Genomic DNA, 24,956 nt, shown 5'->3' on the forward strand with positions numbered 1-24,956 from the left:
TGCAGGCGCTTCAGGACAAGGGTCAGCTCGACGCACTACTGTCGGCCGCCAAGTGCGTTGGTCGGCCGACTCTGCCCCCGAAGCCAACGACCAAGGTCCCTCGCGCCCCGACTCCGACGGATGACGGCGAAGAAGATGATTAAGGAGTGCAGTTGTTAGAACACGAGTTTCTTATCTTTCTATGGTTTAAACAAAGTTTTCTTATCGTCGTGGTAGTGCGAGACGCGAACTCCAATGTTCGCTCGTCATCTCGTAGCGTTTCGAGTGGATGGCTTGCCTGTATCTCGCCAAGCGAGAAAGAGGTACCGTAGTTAGTCTGCGTAAGCGAAGCCTTTGGGACAGCGACTAGAAATTGAGGAGCCTCCTTAAAACATCTGTTTGTGCTTTTAATTGATAAAAGCCTGCGAATATAAATGGATGATACCAGCAATGTGCACAAATTAATATCTTCAATTGCTTGCAGATGCGACTGCGAAGTGTTTTATCACGTTTTGGTTAATGACACGCGTGGGATCTTGTCGTGCTCTCATGTCCATGTAGCGAGCCTCGGCACCATAGACCCTTAACAGAGTGTTGCGGTGAAACCCTAGACCTAGTGAGCCCTAACCCTCGCGATCCAGGTCCATGCGTGACAAGAAAAGTTGACTAGATTGCGTAGCACATCCATCTTTCACGATTCGACACACCTGCCTTGCAGAGACTAGCCCCAGATCGCTTCGTTATACAACGTCACAGTAAATACAGAAGACTAGTATGCGATTTATTCGGGGATCGTGCAGAGTGCATTTTGTAGCGCCGAGACCATCCTGTGTCTTTGACAAGAGAGAGGTCCCTGCAACAACAAACAATAATAATCCCGTGCTCACCATCGTCAAATTATAGTTTGGAGAGACAGAACCCTAAACTTACGATAGAATGAGTCGGAATTTGACGGCGCGGTCGGGATGCGAGATGTAGTCGATGAGCGTATGAATAAAGTTGCTCGTCTTGCGCTGCCACTTGAGGAACGGGTTGGTGTCCTTCATCTGCGCGATCGCAATGATGGCCGTGACAAACTCTTGGTAGATGAACTGGCCTTCGTTCAAGTCGTCTTGGCACGCGGTAAAGACGACGAGGTTCATACTCGATGGGAAAAAGACGGCGTCGTTCAGGCCAAAGTCGACAATAAATCGCTCGAATTCGCCAAAATTCATCTTCCACGCTTCCATGTCGGCCACGTCCTGGCGGCAATAGTACAAATAGAGCCGTCGGAGCAAGTTGCGGTGTTGATTCAAGAGGCGCTGTAGCTCAGGCGCCGCGACTTGCCGTCGAAACGTGATTGAGAGGTTTTGGCAAATGTTGGGCAAGACGTACCGCGTGCAGAGGTCTTCGAGCAAGATCGCGATGCGCTCAGGCTGCAGCATTAGCTGCAGCTTGGGCTGTTTACGATCCATGAACGGCCGCTCGACTGCGTGCTTTTCGGTTGCGAGACGAATCAGGAGCTCGATGAAGCTCGTTGCGAGGAGCCGATCGGTCTCTTGCTGTCGACTCACGACTGCCGAGAAAACCAAAGTCATGTGCACCGTCGTAAAGTGACTCGAGCTGAGCCCGAGGTCGTGCATGAGCTCGCCAAAGCCGTCGAGAGTGATGCCGCTGAGGCTGTTGCACACGAGCGAGTACGACCGATATACGTCGTTGAGCTGCCACGCGTAGCGCTGGAGGACGCTGTCGATCGCGACGCACTCGTTGGTCTGGATGCAGTGGTCGGGGAAGAGGTCCCGAATGCGCGCCGGATCAATGTGCGAGAAATTCGTCATGAAATCTGACGACGGCGCTGTGTACAGCGCTGCGTTAAATACCTGGCAGCCCGTGACCGCATCGGGGATCGCCATAATCCCTTTCGCAATCAAAATGAGCTCGTCCGACCGCGCGAGCTCGGCGATGTAAAAGTGGTCGCCGCCAGCACCGCTGCCCGGCTCGACGTGGCGCGACCGAAAGCCGCGGGCAGCACCGACGCGCCAGCACACGTGCACGAGGTGCCGAAGCAGACTGAGCGCTAGGAGCGGGTCCATCTCGGCGTGGTCGTTGGCGCTCAGCGCTTTGACGAGCCGCTGCTTGATTTGCATGACGTGCGTGGCGACAAATGGGTTCGAGTCGCCTTCGCACGCGACGTAAATGCTCGCGACATGCGTATCCCAGGCGTACTGCAGCGCGGCGTGGGCCGACGCCTTTTCTTCAGTCGAAATTGAAATGTCGGTAAACGGCGTGGGCAGTGAGACAAAGTCGGGGCGGAACCACCCGAGGGACGTGGCCGTGTACACAAAGGCGTCGTACGTGATGCCGTGCGAGTAAAAGCGCCGCGTCAAGAGAACCTTGAGCGTCATTTCCGTCATTTGCCCAAACGACAAATGCGCGTCGAGGCGAGCGAGCACGACGGCAAACTGGACCGTGGTCAAGACCGCGGTCTTGCGAGAGTCAGAGGTCGACCCCTTACGGCGCTTGGGGACCTTGCGTGTTTTCTTTTGGGGCTTTGAGAGCTCGCTGGCCCGGCGGCGCGCTTTCGTGGCTTCGGTTTGACGCAACTCGACGGCTTCGAGCGCCTTTTGGCGCGCTTCCAACGCAATCGCTTCGTCATGCACTTGGTTGAAGAGGAGACGGACCGACTCGAAGAACCAGTCTTTCTGCTTCTTGTACATGAGGACAAATGCATACAAGAAGACGTCGAGTGGGTAGCATTCGTCGCCGTGGAAATGCACGCCAAACACATCGAGAAGGTCGTGGAATTCGCTGAGGTAAATCGGCCCCCGCGCCGTCGTCTGGTCGAAGAGTCGTTGGCAGTCGTACATGGCGTCGAGCGACGGGTGGCGTTGGAGCAACGACGTCGTTCGCGACTCCTCGTTGGCAAACCCACACGTCCGGAACCGCAGCGTCCGGAAGAGCGTCCGCGTGAGGAGCGTCGCTTTGCATTTGGAAATGTAGTGGGGATGGACTTCAGGTCGCGAATCGAGCTCGGCACCAATCGAAATCTGGTCCATCGACTGGACGAGCCAGACGTAAAAGTCGAGCACTTCGTTGGAATAGACGCCGTCGATAAACTCGGCAAAGATGCGGATGTCCCCATACATGGGCCGGAGGCGGGAAATCAAATCCAAAAACGCAATCGCTTCCTATTCCGCCACGTCATCCTCTAGAAATAGATTGATACATTGATACATTGATTGATACCTTTTGGGCGATCGCAGGATCTGGAAACTTTTGCAAAGTGGAACCCGACGACAATCTCGACGAGCGTCTCGCGCGGTTCGTGTGCGATCGATGCGCACTCGTCCAGAAGCCGCTTGCGCTCAAAAATCTCCGAAATCGTCTGGCGGACAAAGGCGAGGTCGGACGGCGCAGCGCTTTGCATGAGCGCGTGGACCGCACTCGCCTCGACGTGGGCGTGCAACTTGAGCTTGGAGACGGCGGACGCGACGTTGGCAAGGACCTCGGCGTTGGGCGTCTGCCGCAGTGCTGCTGGCGGTTGTGGTGGCGTCGGTAGCGAGTAGTTGAGCATACTTAAAAGCCGCTTGGCCGGGTCCTTGGACATGAGCGTCTCGAACGAAATATCTGGCAAATCGGCTTCGTCAACCTCGTCGCTGTCATACTCAAGTACGTTGGCAGTCAGATTAGCAATCTCTTGGGGCGTCGGGAGCACACCGAGGTCAGTGGCCCGTCGAATACGCGTCACGACCGACGCCCGCGTCACCTTGACGCGCGCTGCGTCGATCTGCCGCATGCGCATCTGCACCATGTCAAACTCGAGCTCTTTGACTCGCCGCCGCTCACAGAGAAGCTCTGCTTGGAGCTGTTGGAGCTCCGTGTCGAGCAAGAGTGGCTGTGAAAGTTCGTCGACATCGTGCGTGAGAATCGACACCTTGCGCTGCGCCTAGTCCCCACTTAGCGCTCGAAATATAGATTCATGCAGTACTTGCTCCAAGTCGAGCAGCGCTGTCTCGTGCTGGGTGAGCAGCGTCTTGTGCGATGTTTCGAGCCGGGCGTGCGCTGTTTCAAGCGTGAGATGCGCCTTCAGCAGATCGTGGTGCGCTTCTTCGAGCTTCGAGTCGATGGTTGTGGCGAGCGCCGGCGTCCGGGCCCGTGCCCTCGCTTGGTTGACGACGGCCAGCAGTTGCATTTCGGCGAGTTTGTGCTTGTGGCGGTCGTCGGTCGACGCCACGTTGGCTTGCAGCTGCGCATTCATCTTGGTTGCGGTCTCAAGCGAGTCCTCGAGGCTGTTGACCACTTGCTCGAGCTCGTGGATCTCGTTTAAAAAGTACGTGCGCACAAAGGCGTCGATAGCACCAAGGCGGTAGGCCATGTCCCGCAGGTGCGCACCTCCTGCCGTCGTTGAGGCTGCTGCGAGGTCGTCGATGCCGCTCACGAAAAGCGCCACGGCTTGCACCGATACCTCGCGCGCCAGCATCGAGTTGTTGAGCGTATCTTGGTCATCCAGCATGCTCGAGATGATGGTTTCGAGCAGGTCGTTCAAGGTCGCGAGCACAGCATGGACGTCGCTCGAAGCAGAAGAATCCTCAAATGGCCGAAGCAGCGTTTGGAATTCCGGGAGTGCACTTCGGTCGAATGGCACCAGCCGCAGCTTGGGGTCGATCTTGAGAACGCCCGAAACGCGGTGCATCTCGTGGAAGCCCGGGCGCGTGATTTTGGCCTTGAGCGACGAGAGTCGACGCCGGCGCAGCATCTTGTTGGTCGCATCCATGGTTGCGGGCACGTCTTCGCTGATCGGCAGCGACAACTCGTCGTCTGCAAGATTCAAGTGGCGCGACATGCGCATAGAGCTGCAGCTGCCATCCGCCGACGATGCGAGGCTCGCGCGGCGCGGCAAGGGCGCGTGGTGGTCCTCTCGGATGATCGCTGCAAGCGCCGCCTGGGCGTCCGGGTCCATTCTTGCTCAGCCAAAAGATATCGTAACCAACGGAATAGATCAACAAAAATATTTTCTCGAGGGAAACCGCCGTCCGTTTAACCGAGAAACACCAGCACGAACTACATGAAACTTGCGCACAAAACCACTCCAAGCGCTCACTCCAAGCAATGGAGGCGGGTACATTTTATCCAGGGACATCGATTGCACTGTTACATATGAACGTGTTTCGCGTTATCTTCATAATTACACAAAGACTTCGCATACGTAGAGACTAGCAATCTCCTTCTTCTTCATTCGCTCGCCGGTCCGTGGCTGCGCAGGCAGCGACGCGGGGGCTCGTCTGGCTCTTCTGTCGTCACCCTACGAGGCTTGTGGCCGCGGGTGAGGCACTGACGACACGGTCGGTCAAATCTTTCCAGGCGTCGCGGTCGACAACAAAGGTACGCAGTTTGTCAAGGTCGTCGGGAATTGAACTTGAGTGTAACTTATTTCCCTTGATACACTTTCTCCAAGGAGCTGCGAGCGACGACGCACATCTTGCCTGAATCAAAAATATTGAGAAAAATCCATGGTGGAAAACATGTATTTCGTGTTGAATGGGGTTAGTTGGCGATTCAGTGGCGCAATATCCCCAACACGTCTACGAGTATTCGCTCATTGTACGCTTCTGACGCACAATATCAACGATATGCCAACGATACATGTACATAAAGCCCGGAGCCGCTGGCCCCATGTCCAGTACCAAAGTTGGCCCCTACCTTGTGCACCTTATGCATCTGCAGGTTGAAATCTCCTTTGCGCTCATCGCTGACGTATTCCACCGCATTTGAATCCCCGGTTTCATCCCTCTCGCGCCTCGCTGGCTTCGTGTAGGGTAGGATACCGCGTTCGCACCAAGCACGCTTAACGGGCGTCCAGCTTGAGCCCTCGATGCAGGTTGGGGCAGCGAAGCACAAAGCAGAGGAACGAAGCTAAGAAGAGGAAGAGGAAGAAGAGGAGGCAAACGGGCAAGCGGGAAGCTCGCCAGAACGGAACCAAAACAGAAGAGAGGTCCACGACCAATGGCCCGGAATGTATTCAGGACATTATGGGACATACAAACTACGAGAGAGGTGGGCAAAACCTCCAAGTGGAGGGACAAACCCTAGCCTCAGGCGGGAAAACAGCCAATGAAAGAGGCTGGACAAAACCACCTACCGGTAAGCGGAAAAGCAACGAAGGTGTGTCATCTTCGTGTCGGCTGACGAGCCTCAGGAGGTGCTCTCCTGGCATGTCTCTTAAGCTTTCTATACTCTACGTCTCTAATTTCTGATGTTTTTTAAGATTTCTATACTCTGCGTCTCTAATTTCTGAGTCAGAGATGGCACCCGACACAAGGTTTCATAGTAACGGTAGCGTAAGCTCGAGGACGTGTCACGACCGCAATCAAAGTAACACGATCACAATCACACAACCCCACTGCAACGAAATACGATTCACTCGCAACTTCAAGGTAACGTGGGTGTCAACCGCCAGGGGATTGAACGCCCCAAATGTGCCCTGCGACTCATTTCTCATTTCGCCCAGTCCTCGATGCAGCCCACGACTTACCTCCTCCCGACGACGGCGACCGCTGGCTATGCGATTCCGGACAAGAAGCCGCGCCGCCACATGAAGACGGCCGCCATGGCCGCCGCGGGGCTCTGCCTCGGCGCTGTCCTCCTCTCTGGTGCTGCGCACGTCGCCCCGAAGGTGCTGAACCTCGTCTCGTCGCATCCGGCACCCCAAGTCAACGTATGCGAGACGTCACACATCTTGACGTACGACCAGCTCCACTCGTGCGTGAAGAGCCTTCCGTACAACGCCACCGAGAAGGCCGAGCTCGTCGAATTCTACCGCCGCGCGGTACTCGTCTCTCTATCTTGTGGCAGCGTCTTACTTTCTACATACGTAGCTACCGCTCTATGTCTTTGAGAGCATTTCCAAGGAGGCGCAGGCCTTTGGCCCGTACGAGACGCCGGCCGTCGACCTGCAAAGCGAGCTCAATGCGATCGAGGTGACCGACTACGACAACGACGCCGACATGCAGACTGCGTTCTTCTCGCTCATCAACAAGCTCAACGACGCCCACACAACGCACGCCAAGCCGTACCCGTACTACAGCTATTATGCGCTGCAGCCCATCTCGCTTCTGAGCATGGAACGCCACAACCGTCAAGTCATTCAGCTCCGCACCGTCGATAGCGCCGAGGCCGAGACGTACCGCACGCTCTACCCGTCGACGCCGGTGGACTTTGACGTAGCGGGCTGGGACGTGCTGTCCATCGACGGTGTCCCCGCCATCGACGCCCTCAGCAGCTTTGCGGACGGCGTTGGGTTTCTCAAGGATGCCGGTGGCCGCTTCAACTTGGCGGTTTCAGGCTACAAAACCGGTGCGCGGATTCATGTTCTCTTGTTGCCACGTCATTATGCTGATGTTTGTATATAGGGCGTGGTTGGTTTGTGTTCCGCTCCATGGGCACGTTTGACGTGCCCACGCAGCGTCGTGTGACGTACGAGCTGCAGCACCCGACGACGCGTGCGACCAAGACCGTTTCGTACGACTGGTTGGCGCTCAACATGGTCACAAAGGGCGACGACCAATCCAAGCACAACAAGCAGTACGACACGCTCTTTGAGAAGCTCAAGGACCACTTCATTTCGCACGAGCTGTTTGAGACGCCGCCCGCCGTCGAGTACATTGCGTCGGTCGGTGAGAACGCGGCCGTGCTCAAGCTCAACGCATTCAGTGGCAGTGACGACGATGCGACGTTCGAAGACGTCTTTGCGGCCAACGTCACGTCGGCCTTGGCCCAGTTTACGGCCAGCAAGAAGGAAAAGCTGATTGTGGACGTCACGGGCAACGGCGGCGGCAGCATCTGTCTCGGGTACGCGACGCTGCGGTACCTCTTTCCCAACTTGGACTTCAATGGGCCGCACGAAGCCAAGGGCCCGCATCAGGACGGCGTCTACCGCGCGCGCCGCACCGAGTTGTCCGAGACGATCGCCACGATCCTCGCCACGATGCAGGTCGAGGACCCGACGAGCACGGCCTTTTTGGCGCCGACGCAGTTTTACAGTCCCTCGAGTCAGCGCCAATTCCGCGATGCGACGTGGATGACGAACGGGGTAAGACGTCCGACCTTGCTTGGTGCGACATGACTCATGTTACAACAGGAGTCGACTGTACTCGGTGAAATGAGCCAGGGTGTCTACCGCGGGTGCGCCGATACGTACGTCAAGTACTCCGCGCCCGGCGTCTCGTTTTCGATTGCGCCCGAGAACCTCGTCGTCGTCTCGCAAGGCTTTTGCGGCTCGACGTGCGCAGTCTTTACGAGCTACATCCAAGCATACAACCTCGGGCAAACCGTCGCGCTTGGCGGCTACCTGCACACGCCGCAGCAACCGTTTGGCTTTCCTGGTGGCCAAGTGGGCCGAGTGGTATGCTCTCAACATCTCATTGTGTCTTCAATCTCACTCATGTGGGATGGATGTGTAGTCGGCCTTTACGGAACTCGGCAATGCCATTAGCGGCGCGACGGAGCTTGGCATCGACTTGAGCGCTGTCGTGCCGCAACCGCCGACGTCCGGCCGGTTCAACGACTTTGGCTACACGTTCTTGTCCATCTCGCCGTGGAAATCCGACAGCATCGACACGTTGCCGCTCGAGTACACGTTTGTGCCCGCGACCCACTCAATCATGTACCCGAGCGACCCGCTCGACAATGACGCGACCTACGCCAAGGTCCTCCAAGTCGCATCGTCGGCCCAGCCATAATCTCGATAACCGCAAACAGACGGCTACAGTGATGCTGTGATCATATGAACTAGATTCCCCGTCTCGTTTAGCATAGCTGCATGCACACGCAGTCACATAGGTGACATAAGCGTTATAAAGAGGCGTGACTTTGACGAAAGTATGTACAATGTTGGAGAAGGCTACAGATCGCGGGCGATGGTGTAGATCATAGTGCCAGCGTTATAGACTGCATCGTAGCGATGCAGGAGCCACCCCGCGGCGCAAACGCCGCATGTAGCGAATAAATCATAGCGCGAGCTATGACTCGGCGAGTGGGGTCCACCACGGGATGGATCTCTCCGTACGCAGCTCACTCCCAACGACCAAGTGCTGGAGCCAACTCCCACGCATTCAGGCGTAGCGCTACGTATGCGAAGTCTTTGTGTCATAATGAAGATAACGCGGAACACGTTCATATATATATATAAATTTGAATAATTATGCAACATTTTATCTATCAGTTAGGAGGCAGTTGTCGTATTGCGTGAAGGCTACGAGTCTGGTCTAGTCAATAAAACCTCGATGATAAATCCAAACGAAAACATAAGATTGTGCGAATTGGAGTTCTGGTGTTGGGCTCAAGCGAGGAACGTTGCTGCTTGTGAAGTTGAATTGTTTCATTAATTTAAATAGATGGACATTGCGTAAAGGCTACGAGTCTGGTCGAATCCACCAGTGCTATACTATCGCGTTGGGGTTGCGACCCCTAAAATGTCAAAACCACGAAATGACCTTGGCAAGGCGATGCTTAGTACTGTGGTCTTAAAATAAATACTCATATATCCACTGTTGCGATGCCAGGCTTTGGTTACCGGGGACCGTCGGAAGCGCAAACGCTGGCTGGAAACTTGCAAGTGCTGTTGTGAGCTTGGCTGACATCCTTCCCAGCGGCTCAGATACCCACCGGTGTAAGCGTTCTGGAGTGTGATCTTCTTGCCGCCAACCTCGCGACACGTCCACTCGGTCACGTTGGACTGGTCGGAAAGGACTTGCGCAAAGAACACGAACATTGTACGGATCGTATTACTGATCGCTACTGATAGCTAATCGAAGGGAATGATATTGTCCATTTATTGTCAATTTACAATACATGGACTTTTTGCAGCCCAGCAAAAGGAAAGCACTACTTTACATGCCGATTGTTGCATGCGACTTGCTCCGTCGAGAAAACGTGCGACAGGGAAGGGGCTGTGAGTCATCTTCACTCGGTTGTCCTAAGGAGGCGGTGCCAACACAGAACCCGAAGCATGGGTAGGTTTACCCCTGACCCGAAGCCACTCCAGTAAGCTCGAACAAATACCACGAGGCAAAAGCTCTGGAGATCGATATTGGGCGCCAAGTTTAGATCTTGTCTTTGAAAACGGTCCTTTCCATCTTGAGATGGCGTCGAGAACGGACGAAGCGCGCGTGGCCGAGGCGTTGGATGGCGCGATCGCCCAAGCCGTGCACGACATCCTTGACGTATGTATCTTACCTCGCATCTCCTATCGAGTACGCTTTTCTAGGAGGGCCCCGAGAGCATTGCGATATCGATGCCCAAGACATGGACCCTCGATGCGTCGAGTCGCGACTCGAGCTTCGACACGGCCATGACGACGAGCGAAGCCGTCGAACCGGAGCCGTCCAAGCTCCTCTTTGACTACGCGATTCTCTTCAAAATCGGGCGGAAAGGCGCTGGCGGCGTCAAAGTCCAGGACCTCCATGCGACCTACTTTGATGTCGACGTTGTCACCAAGGTGCAGGACATTTCCAAGCGACTGCTCTCTGCGGGGCTTCACGTGCGACTCGAGACGCGCTGGAGCGACAAGAAGAAGGCACAGGCCAGTCACCTCAAAGTGCTCCTGCTCGTCTTTGCCCCCGAGTCGCTCTTGTCGCGGCTGCGCAAGAAGCTCGAAATCGAGCGCTGGATCGAGGGTGGGCGGTACGGCGAACACATCCTCAACCTCTCGACGCCGGCGCTCACGGCAGCAGACCGCCTCGTGCTCGTGGATCGCTTGCTGTACACGTCCGTGAGTGACGGCGGCGTCGGCCTCCACGACAGCAGCGAAGTCTACAAGGCATTTCCGCTGCACGACGATGCGTTCAACCGCGACGTGCTTGGCAGCTGGTTTTACGAGTGGCGCGATTATTTTCGCAACAACGACCACCATATCGAAAAGATCCGGCTGCATTTTGGGGAGAAAACCGGCTTGTACTTCGCCTACATGGACTTTTACACGAAATGGCTCGTGCCACTAGCGCTCTGGGGCGTCGCCATCTACGTCGTCTCGGCGTTCTCACCCTCTGCCTACTTTCAGCTGCTAGCAATCACGGGCCTATTTGTCTCGACGCTTTGGGGCACCCTGTTTTTGATCTTTTGGAAGCGTCGGCGCGCGGCCATTCGGCTCAAGTGGGGTGTCGGGCAGCTCGAGCACGTCAACGTGCCAAACCGCGCGTTCCACGGCGTGCCACGTATGGACCCAGCGACCGGCGTCGTCAAGCTCTCCTACCCGATTTACAAGCGCCGCCTCAAGTACGCGGTCGGGTACCTCATCTTGCTTGCGTTCATTGCGGTCGAGACCGTTGTCACGATCGGCTTTGTCGACTTGTACTTTTTCTTCAAGTCGGGCTGCGCCGGCGGCTGTTCGACCACCGGGTTTGAAAATTGGATCCTCGTGCTCTGCCAAGGCATTTTGCTCGGCTTGGTCGTCGACATTGTGCAGTACCAGCTCTTTCGCGTGATTGCAGTCGCACTCACCAACTGGGAGAACCACCGCACCGAGAAGCGCTACGAGAGTTCGCGCGCGCTCAAGATTTTTCTGTGGGATTTCTTTGGCATTTACTCGTGGTTTTGGGTGTGCGCGTTTGTCTACATTCCGTACGGCCAGCAGTTTAGCGACCTCTTGAACGAGTACCATATTTTGCCGTGGCCCTCGAGCTACCGCCCGGGTCTTCTCGTCCTCGGCAATATCTTTGTGACGCCGCTCGTCGTAACCCAAGGTATGTTATAGTCTTTTCGGCACATGTCTCATTTTGCTATGACAATGCATAGCACTCAAAATCGTGTTTGAGAAAATGATTCCCTACTACCTCTTGCGCGGCGCCAAAAAAGCCATGGGCGCCAAAGACAACTATGACGTGTACCACCACGCCGTGTCGCAGGACTTTGGCAACGTGCCCAACCGCGAGCTCTCGGTCAAGGGACCAAGCATCGCGTCGCCGCGCGTCACGGACCTTCTCGTCGCGGGGCTGCGCACGGTCGGGCGCAAACTCTCGACCAGTCCGCGCAAAGAGCGCTCGAAATCGAGTGCCGAGCTCGGCATGGACGAGGACAAGCCCCAGAAAGGGCGGCACCTCATCGCTGGGCTCAAGGTGCCCGGTCCGCAGACGCAGGCGTTCCTCGAGCAGCGCAAACGGTTCGTGGACCGCGTCCTCGAGCAAGGCCGCCAGGTCCGTCTCCTCGCATTGTCTAGGGGTAGGGTCTGAGAGTGAGACAATTAGTCGCCGCACGACAACTTTGCCGATTATGCCGACACGTGCGTGCAATTCGGCTACGTGTCGCAGTTTACGTGCATTTGGCCGTTCATTCCGCTCTGCGCCGTCGTCAACAACCTCTTTGAAGTGCGGTCGTCGGCGTTTCAGGTCCATTTTCCTCCTGGTCTACTCTAGCCTATTCAATGTATCCATCTCGAGTAGCTGGCGTATACGTCGGCGCGCCGTGTGCCCCAGCGCACGAGTTCGATCGGGTCGTGGAACCTCTTTCTGAAATTCAACAACATGTGGGCGATCTTCATCAACATCGCGCTCGTCTGCTACGCAAGTGGGCTCCTCGAGTCGTTCTATCCCAACTGCAATGTCGCGCTCGGTCAAGTCGGGTACGGCGACCACCTCCCACCGCTCGTGCCCAACTTTACGTGCCTCGCGGACGCCGACCGGTTCCGAATCTTTTTGATTCTCGAGGTATGGACAACTTGTCTTCACTCGGTGTTTGGATGCAAGTGTGTAGCATACGTGCGTGATGGTGTACGCGGCCTTGTACCTCGTCATTCCGTCCTTGCCGTCGGATGTCAAGCGCGTCATGCGCAAGAAGGACAAGGAAATCAAGGAACACTTTGTGTCCCAACTGCAAGTCGCGGTGCCGCATGCGTTTGTTCCGGCGTCGCAGGTCCACGCGCGCAGCTTTGCGCTCACGTCCGAACTCAAAACCATTTTGTGCCGTGTCGACAAGGCACTGCGCACGCGCCACTTGGCGGGGTGACCAACACGACTCGACTCGAAACATTGATACTTTGATACACGCCACTCGGAACGAAGAGACTGCACAGAATACAATTTCTTTTTTATTTCAAAGCGAATCGAAGGGAAGGCTCAGAGGTGGTAGCGCTTGTGCAGTCCGTCGCCGGGCGATTCGAGGCTGCTGTTGACGTCGACGGGGACGCTGTCTTCGTCGTGGACACCGATGCTGAGGATTTCCGCCATCTTGAGGCAGAACCGGTCCTTGTACGCAGTCGGCGGCACGGCCGAGAGACCATCCGGGTCCTTTCGGAGGGCGTGGAGCTTGAACCCGCGCTCGAGCTTCTTGTCAAAGTTCCAGAGCTGCAAAATATCGATAATGCCAAAGTAATAGCACGCGGGCCCGACCACAGTGTTGGCGCGACGTGTGCCTACGTCGTCCATATGACACACAACCCAAGTACGTCGTCGCCATACCGTTGAAGAGGTGGGGAAGGCCCTCCGAGAGCAGCGCGTCCTCGTCTTCGGTGCCCGTTGGATCCCGCATCTTGGCGACACTGCCGTCCCGCGCCTTCATCTTGATGTTGTTGTTGAGCAAAAGGCTCTTGGAGTTTTCGGCTTCTTCGAGCTCGAGCTCCATGTCGTCTGTGACCCGGTACTCGACGTTGTGGACACCCATGAGCAGCGAGTAGTCCATGATGCCATGGCTCGCTAGGAACGAAGCATCCTTGCAAATGTGCGCGTAGAGCTCTTCGGCTTCGACCTCGTTGAGCCGGACCTTCTGCGTCAAGTCGTTGTCCTTCAGGATTACGTTTGGCTCGTGGTTGCCGCCAACGCGGAGAGGGCACGCGTTCGACTCGGCGTCCGCGACGCCAAAGATGAACTTGCCGTTGCAGTGCCGGCACGTGACGCTCTTGCCTTTCGTCGGCTGCTTGGCCGACCGGTTGACCCAGCTGCCCTTGATGTCGTAGCGCCGGTGGATCGTCTTGGAGTTGTCGCAAAACAAGTTGGCCATGACGACAAAGTAGAACGTGCTGCCATAGAGCTGCACCGAGTGGCAGCCGTAAAACCGCGTGAGGAGCGAGTCCGGGTGCGAGAGGAGGTAGCTGCCGTACTCGGGCGCGATCGCCTGCAGAAACGACGCTTCGCCCGGGCTCATGCTCTTGACAATGAGCTGCTGGTCCTGCGAGAAAAACATAAACGCGCCGCTTGCGCCTTCGCTGAGCCGCTCCTTGGTCGTCTTGCTCAGACTCTGCACGTACGCCTCGGTCGAGACGCCAAAGTGGTGCCGAATCGCGTGGAACACGTGCGGGCAAAAGTCGGTAAAGATCGTTGTCGACGTCGGCGCGTCAAGGGTCGTTTGGCCTTGCGGCAGCAGTCGCAGTTGGTTGACGGTCGCATTGTCCGGGAGCGTCACGATCTCTTTGGCCGCTTGGATGATGCCGGTCGTTGTGTAGTAGAGCACTTCACAGCGCAGCGCCAGATTCACTTGCGGGCTCAAGTCGACGTCGACCGGAAGGCCCTTCTTCGAGTTGGGCGCGTTCCCGACGAGGAGACCGTCGCTAGGCAATAAAGTGAGTGCGGCCACGAGAGGAGAGGAGAGTGTACCCGAATGAGAGCTCGTTAATCTGGAACCAGACGATAAAGTCAAAGTACCCCTTGCACGTGATGAAGAACATCATGACTTGGGTCAGCGCCGTGTACGAGTTCGGGTTGTTGACGAGGCCCAGCACAAGGTACGGCACGTAGACGCCAAATGTGATCGCCCAGTAGATGATGATCGCGATCACGTAGCTATCCATCCGATGAGGATACGTGTTGGATAGATGGATACAATCGATCCAAGTTGTAAAACGTACACGGTGACCGAGTGCAAGACGCGGAGGCGAAGGCGGAGGGTTTCCGCAAGGCCGGCCTTGAGCCGCTTCCATGCAAACACAATGACACTAGCTCTGGTAAGCACCAGCGTCGAGAGCATCGACGTACCAGAGTGCCACGACCCAGAAAAGGATGATCCAGATGTAGAAAAATCCCCACGACCTACATCTCACAACTCAGAAATGAGTGGATACCACGGGGCGTACGTGGTGTTGATGGCCCAGAGGAGGTTGGTCTGGCTGCTCGAGCTGCCCGTGTCCTTGTGCACGGGCTTGGCCCAGCAGTAGTTGAACTCGGACGGTCCGGCCTTGTCGAGCGACACGAGGAGAATGCTCGTGAGCAGCGCTAGCCGCACACGCATGAGCCAATGCATTTCGAGTCGGATACGATACCAAAGCCCCAGACAAAGATGTGGTAGAAGCGAACGTTGCGCTTGAAGTCCGTGAATGGACTGCGCACGGACGTGTACATGTCGTAGGTCATGACGCAGAACCAGCACTCGGAGCCGAGGAGGAAGAACTGCGTGAAGCCAGCAGCCACGTTGCAGCCCTTCTCGGACAGAATATCGAGCGTCTCAATGTCCGTCACGTTCTTCTGGAGGCTGAAGTTGCACCCGCCGTTGCCGCACCTACGCATCGCAGCTGAGCGTCCTCTGTCGCGATACGCGAGTCTACTTGTAGAGCTCGGTGAAGAGCAGAATGAGCACAAAGCCCACGTCGCAGAGACTCCGGTAAAAGATGAGCGGGTTCGGGTGCTTCTTCCACGACGGAAGGTGCCAATACGTGTAGATGACGGCCGACGCCGAGACGATCGTAACCGTGCCACCGGCGAGGAGCCCGACCGAGACGCGGTACCCGAGCGCCGGGATCGCAATCGTCGCGGCGAGCGCGCAGAGGAAGAAGAGCAGCATGAGCGCCTGTATCGCAAAGTTGTTGGCCCAGTGGATCGAGTTCTCGATGCGGATCTTGGCGTGGAACCAGCCGAGGCGGTCCGTGTCCTTGCCTGGACCGGCGAGCGTGCTCGGTATGTCGCACTCAGAGTGCTGGAACGCCATGGACTTGGGCGTTGACGACGGGTTGTAGTACTGGGCGTCCCTACGCATGGCCATGAGCTCCATCGTGCACGGCCTCCTCGCTATCGTCGACGTCGTACGAGGGAGAAGAGGCCTCGGAGATGTTGTCGCGGACGTACGGCCCCTTCGTAGCTGATGCTTGCATAGAGGCGAGGGTGGCCGGCTGGACGTCGCCCCGTGACAAATGCTTGTGTACCGTAACGTGACCAAGCCTGCGCAAGATGGTACTTTTTCTGTCACAAAACCGACGCTGTTTTCGTTTACACTTGGTGTTTGTATGAAAAACGTCGCTTAGTCGGAGAAATGCGACCGGGCTTGAAATTTTCAGCGTTTCACGGGACGACACTGGATCTGGCGACCAGCGCAGTCCGACCGAGGGTTGCTGCCAGGACCTCGCCCGCCCCGCCGGCGCTGCATAGACGATGCATCGCACCACGATGTAGCTGCGCCCGTCCGCTACCCGCCTCGATGGTACGTAGTGCGTGCATATGCATGGCCAAGGCACTGCAGGCGATGATACACGCTGGCTTTATCGGCGCTTGAAGTTGCTACCAATACGGATCCTTCTGAAATTACAGCACACCTCTCATGCTTCGACCGGCGCGTTCCCGACACCGCGGGGCGTCTCGGACGCCTGGAACCGCACGTGACGGTAGCCCATGCGTTTGGCTTGGCGCACGCGGCTTCGAAGCGCCACGCAGGCAGCGATGACGGTCACCAGCGCGAGCGTCGAGAGCATGAGCGTCGTGTGCAACCGCTCGTCGTGCTCAATGTCGGCAAGGCTCTGTCCATGGTACTTGGCGACGATGCACTTGTCGTCAAAGTAGAGCATATGGCGGGTCGGCGGCGACGTGGACCCGTCGCGATAGGCTGCAAACTCACACTCGACCGGCTCGCCTTCTGCCGTGAAGCGGAAGTACTCAACCATATCGCTATGGATGCTGTCGTTCTGCGCCTCGTACGCCGTGAGCTCGAAGGACGCATCGTCGTACATGTGTTTGAGATGCTAACGTCGCAGTGTGAGAACGCCGATAGAGGACACGCGGAGCTTACCTCGCTGACCAAGGCGCGGATCGGGCCTTCCTCAATGCGATCGGTTGGAAGGGCAACGCGAGGAAACTGCTCGAACGTCTTGCCCGTGCAGTCGACGTGGCCGTCCGTGTCGTTCGTGCACACAAAGACGCAGTTGGCGACCGTCATGTACGGGTCGCCTGCAAACGCAGCCGAGTCGAATTGGAGCTTGAGGAGCACGTTGAGCTTGTACGTGGCGCCCGCCATGTAGTACGTCTCTTCGTACTCGTCTTCGTAGTACGGATCATCGAGCAAAATCGGGTGCTTGTACACCTACGCACTAGGATGAGTCTTCCAATCGATCGTGCTCGTCACGTACTTGGGCGCTGAGCACGGTCTTGTCGCTCACAACCGCAAAGACGTCCGAGAGGAACCGGTCGTACGTCTTCATAAATTCATTCGTGGCCACAGCGACGAACGCATCAGACGGGTCCACCGCCACAAAGGTCGCCGCCGCCACCGAGAAGAAGGCGACAAGGCTGTGTACGAGTCGCATGGCCAATTGCACAATACGCAACGTGGTGCCGCCACGCGTGTGGGACACCCTTGGCGTCCTCACAAATCGAAAGACAAGAAAAGGACAGAAGAAATGATGGCGTATCTCGAAGGTTTGTGATCGCAACGAAGATTAGAACATGGAAGCGATCGAAGATCGAACTGCAGCGGTGGCTGGTATGTTGGCGCATTGCAGAATTGCTCATGCGCGCCGTAGTCGCTGGGGTGTGTCTTGCGTTGGCGGCGGCGACCGACCGTGGGTTCGTTCCGGTTCCCGTGAATGACCCGTTTCTGGACGAGTCGGCGACCGCCTTTCTGCGCGACTATCGACTCAAGCTCACGTTCCACTTTGCCAACGTTAGCGAAAGCCGCATCATCGGCGCCGAGGTACGGGATGACACGCCATGATTCCAAGTACGTAGCCCCATACATGGTAGGTTGCCCGGTTTCCACTGCCGGTGCTGGACGAGCTGCCAACGAGCAGCGACGCCAACGCCACGATCGACTATGTACTCGCGTCGACGTACCGTGTCAACATGCTCATGAACATCCACTTCAACTCGGAGAAATTTGGCGGCAACGAGTTTGTGACGGTCGCGAGCGCCGAGTACACGTGCTTCAACCGGACCAACGACCACGACACGTGCGAAGCCGACTCGTTTTTAGAAAACAAGCGCGTCGCGCAGCCGATCGCGGATGTCCCAGAGTACATTCGGCCGTCCATCGACCTTGTACGACGACTCAGTTATACGAGGTGATGCTCAGCTGGATGCGGTAGGCGACGCACAACCAGTACGCGGACGAAGACCCGGTCTGGACAGCGTACGAGACGCAAGAGCTCTCGGTCGCGGGGCACATGGACTACGTCAAGTTCATCTTGGACGGCGAGCCGGTTCCGTGCACGGCGGCCTTTCACTACGACGGCGTGAAGGCGCGCATGGTGCACCTCGACTGGTCCTGCTACTCGGCCACGTACGTCGAAACCAAGATGCGCACCATGATCCGAAACGGTCTGTCACGATGACATACCCATTCGCATGCTCACTGGCATATTGTAGGCTACATCAAACTCGTGGCGACGGCGCTGAGCATTCTCGCGCTGTTTGCGGCCATTGGTGTCTACTGCAAGCGACGTGCCGTCGGTGGCAGCCACATTCTTCGCTTCCTCGCGCCCGCGGCACCGCCCGTGCAAGAGAAGCCCCGCCCCACGGAAGAGCCACCCAAATCGTACAGCTCGTTTCGCGTATAAGCTCTGAATGAAAGACGATATTGTCATCAAACCGAAAGACAAGTGGGTACATGCATCCGCCCAATGATGTCGCATGCGCGCGTTCAAACGGCCAACACACCGTGCGTCGATGCGCCTTGCGTCAGCACCACGGGCAGTCAACACAGTTGTCCAACAGAGCGAGCCAAAGTTGACATATCAGACTATAGCGTGCGCATCTTGTGTACACTGTTGTGCAGCTCGTGAAAGAACTGCGGAAGCTCCTGCAGTGCGGTCTTGGAGGTCTTGGAGCAAGCAAAGAGGCCATCGCTGTCGTGCTCCTAGCCGCAACATTAGTCTTCAGCTCGATACACGACGAATGCACCGTGCTCGGCGAAAGGTACTTGGCCAGCGCTTGCTTTTCGAGGAGCGCCAGCATCCGCGACACGGCGTTATCCCGCTCCATGGCCAAGGCCATAAACGGCATCTCGAGCGCAGCCGAAGGAAGCTGCGACGCCCAGTACAAGTGGTGGGCATGACTGCGCAGTGCCGGCCCGAGCTGAATGTTCACAAGACGAAAGCCGGCGTCGTCAAGAAGCCACGGAAGAATACCTCCCGCCGCGTCCACGAGCGGGCCGAGCAAGAGCACGAGCGTCGTCTCGACCAGTGTCTTGGGTGTCATCTCGACCACGCACGAGCTCTCGTTGGCGAGCCGCCACTGCAGCGCGGGTGGGCGACGCTGTCTATGCCTCTGGATGGTACACGAATGATGGTATCAACATCAAGTACCTCGTGAGGTCGTCGTATAAGGCATCCGACAGGATGTCTCGATAGAGCAGGCCAAAATCGCTTCGAGCAGCTTCGTATGTCGCTGGCGTGTACAGTGCGTTGTGCAGTGCGTCGACGCCGTAGCCAGCGATAAGCGAGTGCCGCGCTACCCGCTTTGCGTCCTCCGGGTCGGCAGGGCCAACGAGCTCTTGGAGGCGCGCGACTGCGTGCAGTCGACGCACGGCGCACACCACCTACCCGCGCATGTGAGCATTTCCTCGCTGGATCGTGGCTCGTACGCTTGGCGCCGACGTGAGATAGGCCACGTGGCCGTCGTCGGTCGCAAAAGCACGGGCTTGGTGGGACAAGAGTGTCGTCATGTGCACGTCCAGCAGCACAAAGCCGTCCCGAGCGAGGCGTCGGAGGAGCACGGGCAGTAGCGACGTTGGCGCGTGTGGCTTGACCAGCACGAGCGACACCAGCGGGGTCGGCTTTTCGTGCAGGAAGAACGGTAGCGCATACGGCGGGTAGCACAAATCCAACGGCGACAGCGTCGTTTGGTGCAGCTCGGAGGGCGCAAAGAGCTGGTGCACGAGTCCATGGACGATAGCCGGCGAGGTGTACAGCCAAATGTGCGGCAGGGAGGCCCCAAGGGCTTTCTTGATGCTGCCGTCGGACAGCAGTTGTCGAAGCACCACGAAGAGCAACCGCCCTTGACGACACGACGCGTCTTTGGTCAGGACGGTGGCCATGGCGGGCGATGTCGTCACGAGCTTGAGGCCGAGCAAGTGCCACGTCTCGGCGTTGGCCAAGAGGGTTCTGAGGGCAGCGCCAAGCGGGGGCAGCTCCAGCGACGCAGTACCTGCGTGTGCAAACACCTCCTACAAACGGTTGGCGTGGAATTCATGAAACACAAAGAGCACGTACCGGAGGAAGTACTGCCAGCAACGTCTGCTCTCGGTGGTAGTCGGCCACGAGCGGTGGCGGCGTTGGTTTTGGCAACGGCAGCGTCAACTTGGTCGCATACGCGGCCACCTCGTCTGGTGAAACCAGCACCGGTACATCGAGACCCGTACTTTCGTGCAGTGTTTGCTGCAAGCTTGGTGCATGGATCGCTCCGTGCTCCTAACATCGCTCGACCGTCGACCGTCAACACGTGAAGTCCAGAGCCAAGTACCTTGAAGGCCACCACGGTGACGCAGCCAGCACCGCATCGATGGAGCCCTGTGAGCGTGTAGCCGCACCGAGCGACCGCATCTATGGCTGCACCCAGCGATGACGGCGGCAGCGTCAACGGCCACGTCACCGCCACGCGCGTCTCGGGCATGAGCACGATCGAATTGAGCGGTCGGGGGCGGGGTAAATGCGTTGGGAGCGGCGTCGCATGCGTCGTTACGACACGACCGCCCAGCCAATGCACAACATCGCGCTTTGCCTGGAGAGCGCCGTGGGAGACGTACACGTCATGGCGATACGGGAACGCTGCGTCACGAAGCGTGGCCACCGCAGTGTGACCGCGCAGTGCCAGCACGAGATGCACTTTGGCGGCGGCGACGTCCGACGGCACGGCCAAGTTGGACTCGAAACGCGCGTCAAAGCAGAGCTTGCAGCCGACAACGTCGACATCTGGCAGCGCGAAAAAGTCGACGAGGCCCCGGAACGCTGGTCCGGCGAGCACGGCGACAGTCGTCTCGGGAGCAATGCGTGGCGTGTCGTCGTCGCAAAGCGCGAAGGAATACACTTGAAAGGCGGGGAGCCGTGTGAAGAGGTGGATCGGATGCGCCGTCGTAGTCGGCAAGACGATGTCCCAGCACGCTGCCAAGCACTCCTTGGTACCCGGCACCTAGCACACTCTTGCAGTTCCAAGTTGATGAGGAGGAGCGTACCGGTGACGCGGTGATCGTCGCGAGGTCTGGCGTCGAGATGGCAACGTACAGCACGCGACGCGCTTTCGCCTGCCCTGGCCTTGGCGACAGGAAGGAAAGCGTGCTTGGAGGGTCCGAGGCCACTGTTTTCACAAGCCCCAAGAGCGCTGTGGACGGAAACATCGACTCGAGCTGGAGCAAGTGCGATAGCATCGGCGCAAATAGCGCATCATGGGTCTCGAGGCCGCAGACAAGGACGTGCACATTGTCCAAGGCAATGCTGTCGTCGCTCTGGGACGCGTACGCGAAGAAAGCTTCCCAGTAGGGTGGCGGTAGCATCGGAATGAACGCGCCGTGCGAGAGCTGGCGGTGGTAGAGTGGCTCGCACAGGTCGCTGGCCGCAATGCTCTCTTCAATGCGACGCTTGACGTCCAATGTACTCGGCCCCGCAAGTGTACGGGGCGCCTCTCTCGGAACGGTGGCGGCAGGTGCGACGGCCACGGTCGCTGGTACGTCTTCCGTCGGCTCGCACGGCACCGAGGCGCACACGTTCACCTCTGGCTCTTCCGACGGCAGGTTTGTCGTGCTGAGCTCGAACGGGTTTCGGGGCGCGAGGGTAAAGCCTGTGCCTGCTTCGTCATGGGACGTGGTGGACGTCGCTGTCGACTGCAGGAGCGCTGCAAACTCGAGGCGACGCCTTGTTCGCTCGGCGACGTGGATCTGCTGTTGCAGTACGTCGTCTTGCTGAAGCTCTAGCTTCCACTGCTTCATGAGCGCTCGGTCGCACTGCTCGTTTTCGTCCATCGCCTGGCCATCCTCACGGTCGTTGTCCGGCGATTTTGAGAAATGGACATGGGATGCTATGGACGGCGGTGCATCGAGTGGCGCTGCACGACGCTTCATGGACTGCCGGGCGCGCTGCCACTCGTCGTCGGTATCGGACTCGGAGCTTGACACTGCGCCTTCGTCCTCGAAAGGGCTGCGTGGAGGTGACAAGCGCTGCTCCGTCTGTACGATCGGCAAGGCGGGTGTGGATGCCACGCCATCGCTTTGGCCCAGGGCTCGTGCGGCGACGACCGGCGGTGGTGGCGGTGGCCGCAACGGAGAGGCCACGACAGTCGGTGGCGGCAAGGACGCCGATCGGAGCTCTGTCGTAGTCGCATCGCTGGGCGTTGGAGGTGACACCATAATGTTGTCCATGCTGCGGTTGCTCTGGCTCTTGAGGCGGCTACGAGCAAATGCGTGGTCCAAGCTCGCCAAGTACGCGTCTTGATCCGCATGATCCTTGTACGAAGCATATTCGGCGTCAAACGCAGCCATGTCTTCGTCGTCGTGTGTGCTCATGACGTTGGTCGGATCATCGAGGTACGAGAGCACCCACTGCATTTCACTGTTGGTCGTCGGCAGTGGGACAATGATGTCGCTCAGAAGCGCATCCAGATCAGTTTCGCTGAGCGGCAGCTCGAGGCGCAGCAACGGACTTGGCGCAATTTCCTTGACAACACTAGACACCGCATCATTGTCGTCATTGTCGTCATCGTCGTCATCTTCGTCCGCTCCGTCGGCGTAGCGCTCGAGCTCCTGCCACTTGGCCGCGCACGTGGCCGCGTTGATCGGGGCTTCCTGGCTCAAGGCCAGCCGGCGCGCCTTGGGCAGACGCGCGCAAAGCGCTGCAGCCGCGAGCTCAAAGTCGTACGCGTACTCAAAGACGCATTGCTGCAGCAGGTCTTGGTCGCGCTCGGTCCACGCCTCCATGCGCCTGTTGCGATCCAGAAATGGATCTTAATTCTCAAACTCAATCGCATGAATCTATTCATTTGCACAGGCTTATCCGGCGATTAAACCGTTGGACCTGGACCCCAGGTCGGGTTAAAGTACACTAAGTGCGAAGGGAGCGCACTTAGACCAGAAAAGGCGTTATGTCGCGGTAGAATACCTTGGCTTTTGTATGCTCTAGATCGTACTTTATCGGGTTCTGAATTTATTTCTTAAACCAGCTGGTCAAAGGAAATATCTTGGGCGAAATCCAGTCACACACAATTTCTTTGGCCTTCTTCCAGCCACATCCTCCTCGACCATGCAAGCTGCCCGCCCGACCGCGTCGACGCTGCAGCGCCGCTTCGCCAGCACCATCAAGAAGGTGCATGCGCGTGAGATCATCGACTCGCGCGGCAACCCGACGGTCGAAGTCGACTTGACGACCGAGCATGGCCTCTTCCGCGCGTCGGTTCCGTCGGGTGCATCCACGGGCATCCACGAAGCAGTCGAGCTCCGCGACGGTGGCAAGCGCTACCTCGGCAAGGGCGTGACGCAGGCCGTCAACAATGTCAAGAACATCCTTGGCCCCAAGCTCGAGGGCATGGACCCGACCAAGCAGGTGGACATTGATCAGCTCATGCGCGACCTCGATGGCACGGACAACAAGGGCAAGCTTGGCGCCAACGCGATCCTCGGTGTCTCGCTCGCGGTCGCCAAGGCCGGCGCGCGCGCCAAGGGCGTCCCGCTCTTCCAGCACTTTGCCGACATGATTGGCAACGACAAGCTCGTGCTGCCCGTGCCCGCCTTCAACGTCATCAACGGCGGGTCGCACGCCGGCAACGCGCTTGCGTTCCAGGAGTTTATGATCCTCCCGACGGGCGCGGCGTCGTTCTCGGAGGCCATGGCCATGGGCTGCGAAGTCTACCACCACCTCAAGGGCGTCATCAAGAACAAGTACGGCCAGGACGCGACCAACGTCGGTGACGAAGGTGGCTTTGCGCCCAACATTCAGAGCAACCGCGAAGGCGTCGAGCTCCTCATGTCGGCCATTGAGAAGGCGGGCTACAGCGGCAAGATTGAGATTGGCATGGACGTGGCCTCGTCCGAGTTTTACACGGCCGACGGTCGCTACGACCTCAACTTCAAGAACAAGTCGAGCACGGACGAGCCGCTCACGGGCGCCGCCCTTGGCCAGCTCTACAAGGACTTGGCGCGCGAGTTCCCGATCGTCTCGATCGAGGACCCCTTTGACCAGGACGACTGGGAGAACTACCAGGCGTTCACGGCCGCGATCGGCAAGGACGTCCAGGTGGTCGGCGACGATCTTCTCTGCACCAACCCGACGCGCATCGCCAAGGCTGTCGAGCTCAGCGCCTGCAACGCACTCCTTCTCAAGGTCAACCAGATTGGCACGGTCACTGAGAGTGTTCAGGCCGTCTCGGACGCCAAGAAGGCGGGCTGGGGCGTCATGACGAGCCACCGCTCGGGCGAAACCGAGGACTCGTACATTGCCGACCTCGCTGTCGGTCTCTCGACGGGCCAGATCAAGACGGGCGCCCCGTGCCGCTCGGAGCGCCTCGCCAAGTACAACCAACTCCTCCGCATTGAAGAGATGCTCGGCCGCAGCGCCGTGTACGCTGGCAAGAACTTCCGCAACCCGACCGCGTAAACACTGTCTTCTAACCTAACGTAAACACCCCTCTTCGTCCTCTATCGACGTCTTCGCCTCCCGTCGCGCCTTCCTGTCCAGCCATGCTACCTGCATCCGTCGACGCTCCAGCAACGCTGCGTCAGCATCCGCATGGAATTCGATGTTGCTTGATTTCCAATCTGACGTGGCGTGCGTCTAGCCACAGTATCCGGATGTAGTATGGTATCCGGATGTACTTTATCCGGATGCACGATCTTGAGGC

At 57.9% G+C, this 24,956-nt stretch overlaps 8 protein-coding genes across 8 annotated transcripts; 4 read left to right on the forward strand and 4 right to left on the reverse strand.

The window, feature by feature from the left end:
• Positions 1-905: 905 nt before the first annotated feature.
• SDRG_00718 (hypothetical protein) lies at positions 906-4,946 on the reverse strand (the record flags this gene model as incomplete). Its single annotated transcript, XM_008606209.1, has 3 exons — positions 3,947-4,946; positions 3,233-3,904; positions 906-3,146 (listed from the first exon to the last, which is right to left on the reverse strand). The coding sequence occupies exons 1-3, from the start codon at positions 4,916-4,918 to the stop codon at positions 906-908; spliced, it is 3,885 nt and encodes a 1,294-aa protein (XP_008604431.1). The 5' UTR covers positions 4,919-4,946.
• Positions 4,947-6,467: 1,521 nt separating this feature from the next.
• SDRG_00719 (hypothetical protein) lies at positions 6,468-8,830 on the forward strand. The gene is made up of 5 exons (XM_008606210.1): positions 6,468-6,784; positions 6,834-7,311; positions 7,368-8,047; positions 8,096-8,359; positions 8,418-8,830. The coding sequence occupies exons 1-5, from the start codon at positions 6,473-6,475 to the stop codon at positions 8,694-8,696; spliced, it is 2,013 nt and encodes a 670-aa protein (XP_008604432.1). The 5' UTR covers positions 6,468-6,472; the 3' UTR covers positions 8,697-8,830.
• Positions 8,831-10,078: 1,248 nt separating this feature from the next.
• On the forward strand, positions 10,079-13,165 carry SDRG_00720 (hypothetical protein). The gene is made up of 6 exons (XM_008606211.1): positions 10,079-10,178; positions 10,223-11,696; positions 11,749-12,146; positions 12,198-12,338; positions 12,393-12,656; positions 12,703-13,165. The coding sequence occupies exons 1-6, from the start codon at positions 10,098-10,100 to the stop codon at positions 12,952-12,954; spliced, it is 2,610 nt and encodes an 869-aa protein (XP_008604433.1). The 5' UTR covers positions 10,079-10,097; the 3' UTR covers positions 12,955-13,165.
• On the reverse strand, positions 13,002-16,097 carry SDRG_00721 (hypothetical protein). The gene is made up of 9 exons (XM_008606212.1): positions 15,960-16,097; positions 15,482-15,901; positions 15,200-15,435; positions 15,014-15,152; positions 14,916-14,969; positions 14,789-14,875; positions 14,538-14,723; positions 13,407-14,491; positions 13,002-13,360 (listed from the first exon to the last, which is right to left on the reverse strand). The coding sequence occupies exons 1-9, from the start codon at positions 16,022-16,024 to the stop codon at positions 13,065-13,067; spliced, it is 2,568 nt and encodes an 855-aa protein (XP_008604434.1). The 5' UTR covers positions 16,025-16,097; the 3' UTR covers positions 13,002-13,064.
• A 291-nt stretch (positions 16,098-16,388) lies between these two features.
• Positions 16,389-17,515, reverse strand: SDRG_00722 (hypothetical protein). Its single transcript, XM_008606213.1, has 3 exons — positions 17,270-17,515; positions 16,933-17,223; positions 16,389-16,885 (listed from the first exon to the last, which is right to left on the reverse strand). Exons 1-3 carry the CDS (start codon positions 17,444-17,446, stop codon positions 16,466-16,468), a joined length of 888 nt encoding a protein of 295 aa, XP_008604435.1. The 5' UTR covers positions 17,447-17,515; the 3' UTR covers positions 16,389-16,465.
• Positions 17,516-17,585: 70 nt separating this feature from the next.
• On the forward strand, positions 17,586-18,694 carry SDRG_00723 (hypothetical protein; the record flags this gene model as incomplete). The annotated part of the gene is made up of 5 exons (XM_008606214.1): positions 17,586-17,622; positions 17,663-17,832; positions 17,883-18,176; positions 18,224-18,455; positions 18,504-18,694. 5 exons carry the CDS (start codon positions 17,586-17,588, stop codon positions 18,692-18,694), a joined length of 924 nt encoding a protein of 307 aa, XP_008604436.1.
• A 146-nt stretch (positions 18,695-18,840) lies between these two features.
• SDRG_00724 (hypothetical protein) lies at positions 18,841-23,045 on the reverse strand. The gene is made up of 7 exons (XM_008606215.1): positions 21,307-23,045; positions 20,598-21,263; positions 20,348-20,545; positions 19,720-20,301; positions 19,442-19,674; positions 19,038-19,395; positions 18,841-18,993 (listed from the first exon to the last, which is right to left on the reverse strand). Exons 1-7 carry the CDS (start codon positions 23,038-23,040, stop codon positions 18,877-18,879), a joined length of 3,888 nt encoding a protein of 1,295 aa, XP_008604437.1. The 5' UTR covers positions 23,041-23,045; the 3' UTR covers positions 18,841-18,876.
• A 285-nt stretch (positions 23,046-23,330) lies between these two features.
• SDRG_00725 (enolase) lies at positions 23,331-24,756 on the forward strand. Its single transcript, XM_008606216.1, has one exon. The coding sequence runs from the start codon at positions 23,363-23,365 to the stop codon at positions 24,710-24,712; it is 1,350 nt and encodes a 449-aa protein (XP_008604438.1). The 5' UTR covers positions 23,331-23,362; the 3' UTR covers positions 24,713-24,756.
• The last annotated feature ends 200 nt before the right edge of the window (positions 24,757-24,956 follow it).

This window comes from Saprolegnia diclina (assembly GCF_000281045.1).
Source record: "Saprolegnia diclina VS20 unplaced genomic scaffold supercont1.2, whole genome shotgun sequence".
In the NCBI taxonomy this organism is placed as follows: Eukaryota; Oomycota; class Saprolegniomycetes; order Saprolegniales; family Saprolegniaceae; genus Saprolegnia; species Saprolegnia diclina.

Bases quoted from the DNA above. Each gene is read 5' to 3' on its own strand.
- SDRG_00720 (XM_008606211.1), top strand. From the start codon at position 10,098: ATGGCGTCGAGAACGGACGAAGCGCGCGTGGCCGAGGCGTTGGATGGC. The intron at 10,179-10,222 runs GTATGTATCTTA...ACGCTTTTCTAG, and splicing joins CCGTGCACGACATCCTTGAC to GAGGGCCCCGAGAGCATTGC. The intron at 12,339-12,392 runs GTCCATTTTCCT...CATCTCGAGTAG, and splicing joins TGCGGTCGTCGGCGTTTCAG to CTGGCGTATACGTCGGCGCG.
- SDRG_00724 (XM_008606215.1), bottom strand. From the start codon at position 23,040: ATGGAGGCGTGGACCGAGCGCGACCAAGACCTGCTGCAGCAATGCGTC. The intron at 20,546-20,597 runs GTACTTGGCTCT...GAGCGATGTTAG, and splicing joins TCACCGTGGTGGCCTTCAAG to GAGCACGGAGCGATCCATGC. The intron at 18,994-19,037 runs GTGCATTCGTCG...TGTTGCGGCTAG, and splicing joins AGTACCTTTCGCCGAGCACG to GAGCACGACAGCGATGGCCT.
- SDRG_00725 (XM_008606216.1), top strand. From the start codon at position 23,363: ATGCAAGCTGCCCGCCCGACCGCGTCGACGCTGCAGCGCCGCTTCGCC.
- SDRG_00721 (XM_008606212.1), bottom strand. From the start codon at position 16,024: ATGCAAGCATCAGCTACGAAGGGGCCGTACGTCCGCGACAACATCTCC. The intron at 15,902-15,959 runs GTACGACGTCGA...GGCCATGCGTAG, and splicing joins TCCGAGGCCTCTTCTCCCTC to GGACGCCCAGTACTACAACC. The intron at 13,361-13,406 runs GTATGGCGACGA...TGGACGACGTAG, and splicing joins CCTTCCCCACCTCTTCAACG to GCACACGTCGCGCCAACACT.
- SDRG_00719 (XM_008606210.1), top strand. From the start codon at position 6,473: ATGCAGCCCACGACTTACCTCCTCCCGACGACGGCGACCGCTGGCTAT. The intron at 7,312-7,367 runs GTGCGCGGATTC...GTTTGTATATAG, and splicing joins GGTTTCAGGCTACAAAACCG to GGCGTGGTTGGTTTGTGTTC. The intron at 8,048-8,095 runs GTAAGACGTCCG...ATGTTACAACAG, and splicing joins CGACGTGGATGACGAACGGG to GAGTCGACTGTACTCGGTGA.
- SDRG_00722 (XM_008606213.1), bottom strand. From the start codon at position 17,446: ATGCGACTCGTACACAGCCTTGTCGCCTTCTTCTCGGTGGCGGCGGCG. The intron at 17,224-17,269 runs GTACGTGACGAG...CCTAGTGCGTAG, and splicing joins AGACCGTGCTCAGCGCCCAA to GTGTACAAGCACCCGATTTT. The intron at 16,886-16,932 runs GTAAGCTCCGCG...CTGCGACGTTAG, and splicing joins TCCGCGCCTTGGTCAGCGAG to CATCTCAAACACATGTACGA.